This window comes from Oryctolagus cuniculus, chromosome 16 (genome assembly GCF_964237555.1).
Source record: "Oryctolagus cuniculus chromosome 16, mOryCun1.1, whole genome shotgun sequence".
Lineage (NCBI taxonomy): Eukaryota > Metazoa > Chordata > Mammalia > Lagomorpha > Leporidae > Oryctolagus > Oryctolagus cuniculus.
Genome location: NC_091447.1, coordinates 21,224,963 through 21,240,373, shown reverse-complemented (window position 1 = coordinate 21,240,373; position 15,411 = coordinate 21,224,963). Strand labels below are relative to the sequence as shown.

Below are 15,411 nucleotides of genomic sequence, written 5' to 3'. Positions count from 1 at the left end.
TGGGCTGTCCCGGGCCCGGCCTGCCTCGGCTCGCGCTCACTCACTCTCGATCTGTGGAGCACTTCGGTCGTTGATTTGCGTGACCTTCCGCAGGCGAGTCCCTTGTTGGATGTCAGCCAGCAGCGCGCTCCGACCTCGCGGGTCTGCCTTTCTCAAGCCAGCAGCATCTGAGCTGATCTGTAGGGGGAGAAGAGGGGAGTGACCACAACCGCGCGGCGCACTGTCTGCTGCAGGTGTCTCTCCTGCGCCTCTCCCTTCCCGGTCCGATCATTCCACAGGTGTGCTCACCTGCAGGTCTCGGTGGAGCCAGCCCTCAGCCCTGCTCATACCTCTCTGTCTCCCTGGGGACCTAGAATGGCCTCTTTCTTCCAGGCCCAAGTGCCTATCCTGTGTTCCCGATTCTGCAGGTCTCCAGGAGCGCTGATTGACAGCCCGTCTTCCCCTCCTCCTGGGGAAGCCCTATCACAACCTGGGCTTCCTTCCTGTGCACTTGGCCCCTGCTCCCCTCCAGACCAAATCCTTAGCTGACCTGCACCTCGATGATGGCAGCTGCTCCCTCCCGTGCCCTGCCTTGTCTTGGCCTATTCTGAGCAGTACTGAAGTCTCACTCAGGCCCCAGGACCCACATCTTCCCTGCTGGGGGGACCCAGGGGCCCACCATGGGCCCATCCTCTCCAAGCTGCAGCAGACTCAGGCTCCAGGAGGTGAGTGAGAGATGGTGGCTTTCATGTGACCAGGGGCAGAGGGGAGGACTGGGGAGCACCAAGGGGGTCTGGAAGCCGGGGAGAAGTGGGAAGCGATCCCAGGGAGCCTGAGCATGCCACACTAATCATCACACCACCTTGCGGGCTCAAAGTGAGCTTGCCCTCTTCTTATAGATGGGAAAAGAGACCCTGCAATCACCTGTCTGGGCGTGGGTATTTGGCCTGGCGGTCAAGGTGCCCATGTTCTGCATACCCAGCTCCGCTCCTGTCTCTAGCTAGCTTCCTTCTAGGGCAGCAGCAATGGCTCACGTGATTAGGTTCCACTCACGCAGGAGACCTGGGCTGAGGTCCTGGCTCCCAGCTTTAGCCCTGGCCCAGTCCTGGTTGTTGTGGTCATCTGGGATGAAGCAGTGGATGGGAGGTCTGTCTGTCTCTTTCTCTTAGGTAATAAATAAATAAAAATAAGACTTGAAGGGATCTGTGTGAGGTCACTTGGTGGGGCTCCAGCCCAAAGGCCAAGTGCATTTTACATAGCAACACTGCAGCTGTTAAGGGCACGTGCTACTTTTAGCACTAGTGTCCTCTGCATTGCTAAAAGGCTGCGTAAATATATTAGCGAGACCGACGGTTGTGTTAACTTGGCGAGTTGCCCTGAGGTTGAGCTGCTTCACTTCCACCGTAGCTTAAGCTGACACGACCGGGGCTCCCCTGGGTTACGGAGAACCCAGGGTCACAGAGGAACCTCTGGGAAGGGAAGGGCTGTGCTGGAACACATGGCCAGGAGGAGTCTCTGTGGTTGGGAGGTTTATACTGTGCGAGCTTGGAGATGGTGACACATTGCTCAACGTACAAAACCCATCTTAGCCCCTACACCGCACATGGAGTATCACACGTCTGGGTTTCAGTGTAAACATCAGCACTTTTAAAACCTTTTCTGGCCCCAAATCTAAGTGAGGCCACCCACCGTTCTTTCTCAGCGCCCCCCATCATGATTACCGCAGGATGTAGTCTCTATCTCACTGTGGTTCTGTGATTAGTGTTCGTCACACACAGGATTCCTTATCAGGGACGAGATCCTGTTCGTTGTGTTCACCAATCCATCCCCAGGAGCAGAGCGGCCGCGGCCCGAGACAGACTCAGGACCTTCTTCTGGATGCACAAACAAGTGAACGCGCACTGAGTGAATGGAAGAGCCTGAGTCAGGGGTCAGGACACCTTGCGCTGCTCTCGGCCACCAGGATGTGGCACGGGACTCGGCATCCTCGTGAGTCCACAGAGGGGAGGCCACCAAGAGTGCAGGGCAGCCACCTGCCCCAGGCCAAGCAGGTTCCGAGGGACAGTCCCTGGAGGATAATCGGGCTCTCCAGACTCTGGCTACAGCTGCTTTCTGTTCAGAAAAGGACACACTAGGTTTACTGACTAGGAAGTCTTGGGCTCCCCAGCATCGGGATAGAAACAAGGGCAACTGCGGTTTTGGCTGAAACGTGCCCAGTCTACATTGTCGCGGGCTGACGCCACTGCACAAGACACACATGCTTTAGAGGCTGGTCCTTGTTGCCTGGACACGGGCTATCTCTACACTTCTGAGGGCTTGTGGATGGTCAGCCAGGGGCTGGGAGCAAAGAGTCCTTTCTCTACTCCGTTGGGAACACACACACACACACACACACTCTTCAAAAAGTTCATGGAAAATGGACTTAAAACATCAGCCTATCTTGGTTTAAAATTTTTTGAAATCCATGCAGTTTTTTTCAATATGCATTTCTATGATCCATTTGAGGAAATTCCAAAAGCTCATGAAAAACAGGTGTTAGGAAAAAATGATATGTTTTTCAACAATTCTTTTTGCATCAAGATACTCTTTTAATTCTACTCTCCTTGAAATTTTTGAACTACTCTTGGGTATATGTATGTATTTATTTTGAACTTTATTTATTTGAGAAGCAGAACCACAGAGAGAGAGAGAGAGCAACACACACACACACACACACATGCACACACACATACACACACACACAGATCTTCCATCCATTGGTTCATGCCCCAAATGGCCACAACAGCCATGGCTGGGCCAGGCCAAAACCAAGAGCCTGGAACTCTGTCCTGATCTCCCACAGGGTAGCAAGGGCCGAACTACTTGGCCATCTGCTGCTGCTCTCCCAGGTACAGAGAGCAGCCAGGACTTGGACTAGCCCATATGAACAGTGCTAGCCACAGTTCAACCCACTGTGCCACAATGCTGGCCCAGTATGTGTTTATTTTGAAGAATATACATCTATGTGTGCATATATAGTAGAATATTTCCTACACAACATGTGTTTTTTAAAAACTCACATAAACCGCAAGTTAAACTGCAAAGTTTTAAGTTTAAAACCCCCTTCTCATTTTACTTCTAAATTAATCAGTGAGAAGGAATAAGGGATCAATGGGACTCTCACGACTGCAACCAAGAGGGTCTGAACATCTTTGTGTAAATTTGGCATTACCGTCTCAGGTGCGGTCAGGCATTCCAGACAGAGTGCTTTGTAATGTTCCCCCTGGGTGTGTGAGAAACAGCACCAACTAGAACAACATTCACAGCCCAACTCACACGACAGCCCTGGGGAAGGCGAGGGTTAGGGTGGTGCGTGCTGCTCTTAGATGATGTGGAATGATGAGAAAAGTCTATCCCTCACTCTCCTTACTACTACTGCTTACCAAAATGGACAGCTCCCTGAACTTGCCAACGCAGGCTTCACACTGAGGGCTAAGAACACACATGCCCTTGCAATAATCACTTTAATTTTAGAACCTACTTAGCGTACCCCGCTGTAAGTTCTTGACCATCTCCAGTGACAGATTTGTTAATGAACATCCTCCATATCAGCAGGAGGAAGCGACAAGCCACACGGTGTTCACACCACGCAGTCCGACTCGCTGGGACTCCTCTGCACCTTCCCCTCTGCTGTCCGCTAGAGGGCTCTCGCTCACCTGCTGTGACAGTGGCACTCCAAGCCACTCCTCCTCCAGCGAGGCAGAAAGGGATAACTTTGTGGCTGAAGTGAGCAGACATATTCACACTTGATGGGTTTTGTACAAGAGAACACATTCATTCACACGCTGAAGTTCATGACACAGACCTTTCTAGTCTACCTGCCGTCTTTATTCATGATTCAACCATAATTTCTTTTCTTTAAAATCCACACCCCTAAGAACCCTTGTAACTGTGGTTTCAGGATAAAGACACAAGAATGAGATTTCCAAATATCACCTGGGTGGTTTTGCTCTGTGCTGACCCTGATGACTGATCACTGGTAATTTTACTTAAAATACAACTAAGGGAGATGAAGCCAGCTCTGAACACTTCTCCCGTGGCAAATACACACACCCAGAATTAAAGACACCAAACAAACAAACAAAAAAAAAACGCAGAAGAGCACATCTTGGAAGTCGACTCCTGTACTTTCCTGCTAACACTGCTCCTGAGGGTGAGAACGTCTCGGGTTCCACTCAAGGCTTTCTTTTTCACCCGGTTCTCCTACAGCAAGCTTCAAAACAGCAGAGTAGTAACACACATTTGCTAGTGCTCTGGGCTGTGAAGGCTGACAAGCTAACATGAGCCAACAGGAGTAGAAACACAAACACTGCAGAGCATCCTAACCGAGCCGAGGTAGGAAGAAGAACCGTGCGGTACCTTCACTCTTGATGCATTCTAAACGCTTTTCTGTATCTTCCTGTCATTCCGACAAATGGGGCAACCACGTTCCAGTGCAGTGTGGGGGAGGGGAATGACATCCAGCCCCCACCAAAACCGCGACTCGCACATCCTCCTGCGAGCTGACACCCTCCACCGTGTGCCAGTCCTGCATCTGACACCAGTGTGTGAAAGACGCTAATAAAAATCTCGCCAGCCAACCCAAATCCAGCAGACTGTTCTTCCACCCACAGATAATCTCAACCGAGTCATCCTAACACAGTTCCAGTCTTGCAGTCTCTAAAAGGTCGCTTCTCCATCACGACCGTTCACCCTAAAAGGAGTACCCAGGTTTCCAGGCACAGGCGCTTGCTCATCTGCCCAGCCCTCAGCCATCAGCCATCCCCTGCCTCCTCCAAACTGGGGGAGGGTCTGGGCAGCCGGGGTATGTGCAGTTCACCCCCGGTCTGAATGCCACCAGCAGCCAGCACAGCATCGTCTCCCTCCTCCTGCTGCTGCCATCTTTCTGCTGGAGAACACAGAGAGCCCGGGGTCCAACAGAGAAACACAGAATCATTTCAGAAGGAGCTAACTTTCCCCCGTCGGGCCTGACACAATGTTCCCTGCGCTCCAAATGTGCATAAATCAAACTGTTCCAGAAGGAGGCATGCTGGGATCCAACAGTTTTGCATCTCATTTTTAGAAATCCAAATATGCAATTTAAATCCACGAGCCAAATGAATGGATCCTCCAACCTCCTTTTGAAAGCCTGCTCTCTTCAACAAACCTGTACTCAGAGCCGTGGCTGTTACAGCTTGATCAGAAATGCTTCAAAATCTGCGACTTTCCGAGCACGGATGTGACGCCACGAGTGGAAAATTCCATACCTGGCCTCCTAGAACAGGTGACCATCAAACTGCAGGTGTATTATTTTTATTTTATTTATTTTTATTTTTTTATTTTTTGACAGGCAGAGTGGACAGTGAAAGAGACAGAGAGAAAGGTCTTCCTTTGCTGTTGGTTCACCCTCCAATGGCCGCCGTGGCTGGTGCGCTGTGGCCGGCGCACCGCGCTGATCCGATGGCAGGAGCCAGGTACTTCTGGTCTCCCATGGGGTGCAGGGCCCAAGCACTTGGGCCATCCTCCACTGCACTCCCTGGGCCACAGCAGAGAGCTGGCCTGGAAGAGGGGCGACCGGGACTAGAACCAGGTGTGCTGGCACCGCAAGGTGGAGGATTAGCCTAGTGAGCCGCGGCGCCGGCCAAACTGCATGTGTATTAAAGATATTGTATAAAATTATCTCTGAGCTATATGCCTTGGACGTATATGAAACATAAATGAATTTTGTTTGTAGGCTTGGGACCTGCCCCGAGACGGCTTATTGTGTATGTACAAATACAGCAACGCCTGAAACAGTCTGTCATCTGAAACACAGGACAAGGGAGACTCAGGCTGCGGCGAGAGGACAGAGCTGCGTGGAGTTCGGTCCCTTCCCCACTACAGCACAGGTTGCAGGTCGATCTGGCCCTGTTCTTCACACCCAGAAAGAGTCCAGCCCTCAGTGCTATCTCACGTGCTGGTGAGATTGGCTTCTCCACGTGGCGCCTACCTCCTTGCCCATTCCCAACAGCCTGTCCACCCCAAACTCCTGCTGGCTTTTCCTGAGTGATTCCTCTGCACCCTGGCTCCTCTTCTCCAGCCCCTTTGGGCCACCTCTGGATTCCATCATTTGGCTCTCCTGCCTCCCGTCTCACCCTTGTTCACACAGCATCCAAGCTGTAGAACACATCATCCTGTCGCCACCAAACTCTTAGCTGGCTCCCCATGGCTCTCAGGGTGCACTTGGAATCCCCTTGGGTTGCACAGGGCCCTTAGGGCCCAACCCCGACTTTCCAGTCCTGGGGCACCCCTAACCGGGGCTCACCTCGGGAATGTGGCTGGAGTTACTCTCTTTGTTCTAGTCTGCTTGTCTCCTGGCCATCTTTCAAGTTACTTCCGACCCTGGAAGGCCAGAGGAAGAGCCTTGTCTGTGTTCCCAGAGCTGCATGCTTCCCCGAGCAGCGCACCTGCCACCCAGATCATGTCACTCCCCTGGCAACCTGTGACAGTTTCCCAGCTCATTCAAGATTAAAAATGCAAAGTCCGCATTCACACTGCCTGCGAGACCTGACCGCACGTGCATGCACTACCCTGGGTTTCTCTCTCAACGACTGAACCCAGGCATTACGATGAGAAATACGGGCATCCTATCAGCCCCTTAACCTCTGGTCCAAACACCTGCGCCTAAGCTCATCTTTCAATTCACTCCTTCAAGAACGTTTCTAAGTTTGTGTGCGTGTGTGTGTGTGTGTATACATGAATGCAAGTGTGCATATATACCTGCGTATTATGTGCATATGTATAACTTTTTCCCCTCATTTTTTAGGTTTTTTTTTTTTTTGACAGGCAGAATTAGAGAGTGAGAGTGAGAGTGAGAGTGAGAGTGAGTGAGAGAGAGAGAGAGAGAGAGAGAGAGAAAGGTCTTCCTTTTCCATTGGTTCACTTCCCAAATGGCTGCTACGGCCGGCGCCGATCTGAAGCCAGGAGCCAGGTGCTTCTCCTGGTCTCCCATGTGGGTGCAGGGCCCAAGCACTTGGGCCATCCTCCACTGCACTCCCTGGGCCACAGCAGAGAGCTGGACTGGAAGAGGGGCAACCAGGACAGAACTGGCGCCCCAGCTGGGACTAGAACCCGGGGTACCGGCGCCGCAGATGGAGGATTAGCCTAGTGAGCCGTGGTGCTGGCCTCCCCTCATTTTTTAATTTTCTAGGACTGAGCTTCCCAGTGGGTCTCCAAAACTAGGATTCTAATCTATGTTTTAGACCCCTTCTGACAGTTTCTCTGTAAAAATTATTTATCTTTATCTGAGAGAGAGAGGGGGAGAGGGGGAGAGGGGGAGAGGGGGAGAGGGGGAGAGGGGGAGAGAGAGAGAGAGAGAGAGAGAGAGAGAGAGAGAGAGAGAATGAATGAATCTCTCCACTCTTCTCCAAATGCCCACAAAAGCCAAGACTGGGTCAGGCTGAAGCCAGGAGCCCTTCTGAATCTCTCTGAGGGTGGTGGCGGCGTGGGCGAAGTACGTGAGCTGTCACCTGCTGCCTCCCAGGACGCTGCAACAGAGTAGAGAAGCTGGGGCTTGACCCAGGCAGTCTGACACGGGATACGGGTGTCCCAAGGGCCATCCTGACCACTGAGCCAAACAGCCCATCCACCTCCCATGACAATTTTGTAAAGCACTAATTGTCTAACTCCCGTGAATATGCCTGGGCAGCCCTCTGCCTGACGGGGGACAGCCACGCCGCCCACGCCAGCGTCCCTGTGTTTTACATTCTTGATTAGCTCCAGGCCTCGTATGCCCTGCCCAGGATGCAAGTCCCCACGGTTCTTTTCCAAGCTGCTACTCAGCCTCCCCCTACCCTGCCCAAGCCCTGCCACACCCGCTGAACCTTTCCCCTCCTGTGAGCTGTACAGCAGATATGCGTTCTGTTACAGAACCCATTTCTCCTAAGCTTCCTCAACTAGACTTTTCCTTGTGTGACCTCCCAAGCCCAGCACTGGCCTCCTCTACTGCAGCTACCGGATCCTGCCCGATATGAGAGCTTCTATTACATGGAGTGCAGAAACGAAGCCACCCCTCATTCTGTAACCAAGCATTCAGGTTTTAAAAAGCTGCCTGAGCCATCGATCAGTGTTTTGCTGCTGTGCACCCCACAGAATCCTTAGCTCCTCAACTCCGGCTCCTCTGCTCCTGACATCTCTCTGCTTGTACAGCACACGCAGGCTGGGAGCGGAGGAGAAGCTCCTGTGGCCTCTGGTCACGCACAGCCCTGGTCCCTGCACGCTGGCCGCACGCACGCTCTTAGTCCTTGGGCCACTCTGTCCCTAGAAATGTGAATTCCTTTCAGTATCCCTCTTTTCTTCCCAAAGATGCCAGCATTCCCAGGTTTCAAGAATAAATTTTAAATTAGGAGAAAGTATATTTTAAAAAACCTATGTTGTATCTGGAAAAAAACACAACAATGTCATGAACTCAACACAGAAAACAGTAAAAGCAGGCCAGAGCCAGAGTCAAGGGCAGCAGGGCTGATAATTAATCTCTGTTGGAACAATGTCTCAGAGACGGCCATGTTTCCTATCTCTTCTTGCTCTTAAACAAAAAATGTTACCAAAATGAAACACGCCTGCCTCCTGGCAGGGCATCTGCAAGCTAAAGACAGAACATCACTGTCCCCTGTCCCAGCACTTGCTGGGCATTCTTGTTTCTGATGGCGGCACCCCTCCCCACCAGTGCATCCAAGCTCGGAACCTCAAAGACACCTGTGGCTCCTTCTGCCCTTTTATTTGAAACAGCCAATAATTCACCTGGCTCCTTCTCTCTAGTGTGCACAGAGAGACTGTCTAGGAAGGAACGTGTCAACAGGGCTGCACCATGCAAGCAGCAACAGTGACAACAACAAATACAAATGGGAAGGGGCGTGCTGGGGGCAGGCGCTGTCCCAAGTCCTTTGCAAGCACCAACGCCCTTCAAGGGCCCTCATGGAGTCCTCTCCTACGGGTCCCGGGTATGAGCATTAGGTTGTTTAGAGATGAGGCTCGGAAATGAAGCCAACTCTCTACCGCCAGTGAGTGCAGGGCTCAGCGGGGAGATGCAGCAAGTGTGACTCTTCTCTTTCCACGTGACATCACCCAGAAAGATGAGCAAGTCCAATCACCCAGAAATTCACGGCAGGCCTACAGCTGGGCAGGGCCAGTGGCCAGCTGTCCTCTGGCCTGGGAGCAGGGGAGATGTTGTTACTTCCCAAGGGCCATGAGAGCCAGAACAGGAAGAAGGCAAGGCAGCCCGGGGAGGAGGAGAGTGAGGGAGGCCGCTGAGAAGGCTGGGGCCAGAGGAGCCAAGTGCAAGGCCACTGCCAGGGCCAGCAAGGCCAGCCCGGCTGGGTGACTGGCCCTGAGAGCAGCCGGGTGGGTGCGTTACCTGTGAGCCAGCAGCGGCTGCCTTGGCCCGGGGAGCACGGGGAACACTGACAATGGAAACTGTGCAGAGTAACCCTATGCCGTTGGCTGATATCCTCAACTGCAAATAACCCACACCCGAAACTCCCCTGGCAGGGGCCACTGAGCGGCCTCCGGGCCAGCCCCGCTGGCCGCGCTGGGCTCCTGGCCTCCTTTCGAACCTTCCTGCTGGCTAAGGTGGGGTTTTGTACCCCGGGGCCTCCCTCATTGGCCCTAACATAATGGCGCATGTGAACATCACTCACCAGGGAGAGGAGACAAAGGTAACGCACAAAACTGAGGAGGGGGGCAGTTCCAAACCGCTAGACGGTTCCAGTCTTCAAAGCGCTGCGCCTGGAACCGACGAGGCACTAAGTGGACGCAGACCTTCCTTCCTCAGTCACCTCCTAGGTCCTCTGCACCGAGTCTACCAGAAGCCTCTGGGTCCACACTTGGACAGAGGACCCCAGAATGGCTCGAGGCCGAGCCCACCCAGTGGCCTCCCCACGCACCCCGGGCCGGCCTCCCAACCTCTCTCACCAGACCTGGGCCCATCCTCAGCATAGCTGCCCCTAACTCTGCCCTCACTCCGGAGTGAAATCATTCTCAAAACCAGGACCCACAGCGTGGCCCAGTGCAAGGACCCCTGAAGTGAGTTCACTCCCACACAGTGCTTGGGTAGTGCCTGGCACACCCCCAGGTCTGCTGGTGAGGAGCACAGACTCTTCCTTCCCCCTCCGGCACCCGGAATCCTCCCGCTGCTCTCGGGTGGCCATCCACGGCCCACCCACTGTCTCCATGGTCCATGCCCTGGCACCCTTGCTCTTCCCTGAACCAAGCCCTCTGGTGCTGGAGGAGGGGCCGGAGGCCCGGCCGGAGCCTGCTGCTAAGAAGGCAGTGACAGCACAGGGAAGGGCTGGGACTGGGGCTCAGCTCCTCCGTCTACCCTCCGTTCTCCTTATGCCTTCACTTAGGAAGTGTGCTCCGTCTGCCGGCACAGTGTTCTTGGTAGACTAAGAGCCCTGCAGCCTGCATCTGGACACGGCCCTCCCTTGCATTACGGTCGAGGGCTCCATCCTGCCGCCCTCCCCCACGGACACCCTGGATCCATTTATTCGTGGCACACCTTAGGCCACTTAGCTGACCTCTTCAGAATGTAACGTCCTCATCTGAGAAGTCAGGACGAGGATGACAACAAGGACCTACGTTGTGATGAGGATTAAATGAGGTGATCCCCATGATGAGCTTAACATGGGATCGACGCCTGGTAATGATTCGATCCACGTTAGTTATTAACATCAGCTCCTGCTGACACTTTCAGACAGACGCGCACCTTTTCCCATTTGGAAGTTTACATTCCCTGGAATAAAGCCAGGAGACCAATAAAAAGAAATCCCAGACGACAGCTGAGGAACAGCCCTAGAAAACAGCCAGTTCAAATCGGAGAAGAACGGGATGGAGTCCAAGTGAGAGCAGGGATAAAGAGCCGGGTGATGCTGGGCATCCGGGGGGAAGGGGCAGGTCTCCGCTCCCCGGCCCCTGCTGAAGATGAAGCCTCCGAGACTCTGGGAGAAAAAACACCATCCACGACGCTGCCTTTGACCGGCTCAGCAGGGGAAGGAGGGAGTCACCCTAAGAGCCTAACATCAAGTACACTGGTATGAGACGTGCAATCAAGACTCACTCGGTTCTGGCTGAACAGTATTTACACTTCATAATTCTGAAAGTATTGCTTTTCAGAGATTTTCAGCTTTAAAGACATTTTTAGAGATAGAGCAAGAAAAAGTTTACTATGGAAACACAACAGAAGGCAAATCGTATCATCCTTAGTATGAAGAATTTGATAGAACCCAGCAATATATGAATATAAAAAATAATAAGCTATAACCAAGTAGGATTTATTCTGGGAAGGTAATATAGGAAAATATGACTCAATATTGGAAAATTAACTAGTAAAATCATCATTTTAATAGTCTAGAGAAGAAAAATTACATCAATTGATACAGAAAAAGCTGACAAAGTCTGACACCCATTCATGATAAAAACTCTGAACTAGGAACTTCATCACCTGGTAAAGAGCATAGAAAATAAAATTATAAATAACATCGTACTCAGTGGCAGAATACTTCCCCTCTACAGTTAGGAACGAAGCAAGGGTGGTCCCTCTCACCACTCTAAATCAACATGATAAAGGAAATCCTAGAAAGTGCAATAAGACAAAAAAATCAATAGCACATGGATTGCAAAGGTAATTAAAAATGTCCCTGTTTGTATGTAATGTGGTTTAACTACGTTGAAAACGCCCAGAACAAGTAAGTGAATTTAGCAGGTCATAGGATTCAAGGTTATGGGTCGGTGTTGTGGTGTAGTAGGTAAAGCTGCTGCCGGTGACACTGGCATCCTATATGGGTGCCATTTCCTATCCCAGCTGCTCCACTTCCACATCAGCTCCCTGCTAATGGCCTGAGAAAAGCAGAAGATGGCCCAAGTGTTTGGCCTCCTGCCACCCACATGGGAGACCCAGAGGGGGTTCCTGGCTCCTGGCTTTGGCCAGGCCCAGGTCTGGCTGTTGCAGCCATCTGGGGAATGAACCAGCAGATGGAAGATATCTCCCTCTCTTTGTCTCTCTTGCCCTTTCCTTCTTCCTCTCCATAACTCTGACTTTCAAATAAATAAATAAACCTTTACAAATAAATTAAAAGGATTCAGTCAGCACACAAAAATCAACACTATTTCTATATACTAGCAAACAACTGGACATTGAAATAAAGAAATAACAATACCTTAAAACATTGTACCCCTAAGTACAAAAGAAAATCTTATAAATAAATCAATCTAACAAAACATGTATAGGATACAGATTCTGAAAACCACAAAATGCTGATGAAAGGAAGGAGCCCTAAATAACTGAAGAGACATACCATGTTCATGAATTGGAGGTCTTGATACACCAAATGTCAATACTCTCCAGGCTGATCTATGAGTTCAATGCAATTGTAATCAATAAAATATTTACAGACATTCTGGTTCTAAAATTTATATGGAAAGGGGAAGGAATGAGAACACTCAAAAAGCACTTTGCGAAAGAAGAGTACAGTTGGAGGACTCACTCTACTGGGTTTTAGGACTTTGTATAAATGACAGTAATCAGAATGGTGGAGAACTGTCAAAAGGACAGGCATGTAGGTCAATGGAACAGAAGAAAGTTCAGAGCTAGATCTACACCAATATGCTCAATCGATGTTTGACAAAGGTGCAAAGGCAATTTAATGGAAAAAGGACAGTCTTTACAAAAAATGCTGTTGGAACAACTGGACATCTATATGCAAAACAAAAGCAAAAACAAAAACTGAACTCACCCTAAGCCTCATGCCTTATATATAAACTAGTTCAAAATGGTTCACAATATAAATGTGAATGGTAAAACTATAGTATTTTTAGAAGAAAACATGGTGAAGTCTTTGCAATCTAAGCAAAGAGTGCTTAACATAAGATACTCAAAGCACAACTCATTAAAGAAAAAATTACTAAATATGACATAAAAAATCTAAAACTTTCATTTTGGGAAAGACTGTGAAGAATATAAAAAGACAAGTACAGAGTCAGAGAAAATATTTTCAGACTGCATGTACAACTAAGGACTTGTACCTAGAATAGTTTTTTTTTTTAAAAAAAAACTATTAAAATTCAGCAGTAAGAAAAAAATAAGTTATTTTTTTAAAAAAAAGAGTGAAAGACTCACACAGACATCTCACTAAAAAAGACATACTGTATAAGAACATACAGAGATGTTCAATTCCATTAGCCATCAAGGAAATGCTATTTGCAACCACACTGGGATAGCACTACACACCATCAGAACGGTGAAACAAAGGAAAACATAAGGCTGACATTGCCAGGTACAGATAAGAACGTAGCACAACAGGAGCCCTCAAATGTGGGATGTGAAAAAACACAGTCTCTCTGGCAAACACTCTGACAGTTTCTCATAAAGTTAAAGACACACTCAACACATGGCCCAGCACTCTCACTCCTAGACCTTTACTATAGAGAAATAAAGATTTAGGTTCATGGAAAAATCCAGAACAAATGTTTACATCAGCCTTATTCATAAGCAGCCCTAACTGAAGCACTCAAGTGCTGCTTTAATGGTGAATAGATTAATAAACTGTAGAATGCTACCCGGCAACAGTGGAACAAGGCTGAGCTAATAAACAGGAAGCCCAGAGGCGGTCAGCAAAGGAAGGAGGGTGTGGCTACAAAGGGGTAGCATGCGGGGGTTTGTGAAGGTGATGGACTCTTACTGTATCCTGATGATGGTTACACAAAGCTACAAGTGCACTGTAATTCACAGGCCCATCACCCTCCTCTGCAAAAGTCAGTCTCACTTTATGCTAATTTGAAATATAAAAGCAAAATCTAAAGTACGGCTGAGAGAATTTGGGACGTGGTAGACAGAAAAGAAGTGGAGCAAAGTGTGGGGCACCACTGATCTCATTTCACAGGAGCCGGCAGGAGCACACTGCCCAACACTGAGCAGGACACCAGAGGCTGGAGTTGACTAAGGGACCAAGGTAACCACAGAAGAAGTCCACCCAGTGCACTAAGGACCAAAAATAGGAGGAAGGTGGCGAGGAGGCAGTGAGGGTGATGTAAGAGAGTGAAACCCTTCTCTCTCCTGGGAGTTCGTCAGCCGAGGAGGTCTCAGTGTGATACAGAACGAACAGCGCCGGTCCATTATTTAGAGATGGCAGCCGAACCTCAACACGTCCCAACAGATTTAGCATCTCTCCTGCTGCAAAAACAAGCCACAAAAAGGGAACGACAACTCAAACTCCACTTAAACACGTGCTGCTGCTGCTCCTTCTTCACGTGGGCGCTGCGATGGTTTGGAGATGCTTTGTGCCCCCAACCCTTGTGCTGACTATGGGATGTAGAAGTGGGGTCCCTGGGAGGTAATTAGGGTTGATAAGTCCTCAGGATGGGGACCCCTGATTGAATACAGGTGGCTCTGTAAGACACAGAGACCAGAGGAGAGACCCTCCCCACCCCTACACACATGTGCTTCTGTCTCTTGGCCATGTTTCCCTGAGCCACCTCGGGACTCTGCCAACAAAAAGGCATCCTCAGATGTGGCCCCCTGACCTTGGACTAGTCTGTGGTATTGTGTTATTAAGCAGCTGAGATCAGACTAAGACAGTAATAATGTGATATACTTACTGGGCCACTTGCTAAATTCTCACTTCTGTTCATTTGCAGAATAGCATAGACTGAGCAGCCCTTACCCTAAATGCTTGGGACTGGAAATGTCTCTGCCTTCAGGGTTTTCACATTCTGAAATGACTGCAGCGACATCACCAGGGGAGCACCCCTAACCTGAAGGTCAAGTCCAAAGTGCTCCAAAATCTGAAGCTTCCCGAGTGTTATGTTGTCACGCCTGCAGCATACTGGAGTGCTCGGACTGTGTCTTTAGGCCAACAACTGGCACGTGACCACTCCTGGCTGCTGGCCCGGGGTCTCTCTGACCCATCATCATTGCATGGCCCTTGAGTATCTTTCACAATATGAGAAAGTCTAAACATCCAGAAACAATCATGTCTGAGAGTTTCCCTAAGAAAAGGAGGGGCACCTCCCCTAGCCTCTTCTTGAACTCTAAACAATCTAGTTCACGTGTGTGTGTGACCTTCAGGGAACAAGGCCAGTGGGCCAGGAGGTACTGCTGGCCAAGAAGCTAATATGAACACGTCTGGGAAGGGTAGAGCACCCTGATTTACACCAGGTGACTGACGGGTACCGTGGAGAGTCAGAAAGACACCCCCTTCCCATATCAGTGACCTCAAAACACTTCTGGATGGATCTGACCCGACCATCACCAGTACGGCGGCTCTGTCTGGCTCAGATCCACCTACTACATGGGGTACTTTATGGAAACTGGGCTTTCTCTCACCTAGCTTCTCTTTCCCCCAACACCAACACTGAGAACACACAAGTCCTTGCATGTGCATC

The 15,411-nt window shown here is 50.2% G+C and overlaps 1 protein-coding gene across 3 annotated transcripts in view; it reads right to left on the bottom strand.

The window, feature by feature from the left end:
- The window catches only part of WIPF3 (WAS/WASL interacting protein family member 3), an 86,007-nt gene that overhangs the window by 18,449 nt on the left and 52,147 nt on the right, over nucleotides 1-15,411 (bottom strand). For all 3 annotated transcript variants that reach the window (XM_051853270.2, XM_051853269.2, XM_051853271.2), the window contains one exon: nucleotides 45-177. In XM_051853270.2, the coding sequence (XP_051709230.2) occupies nucleotides 45-177 (133 nt within the window). The remainder of the gene's footprint in view (nucleotides 1-44; nucleotides 178-15,411) is intronic.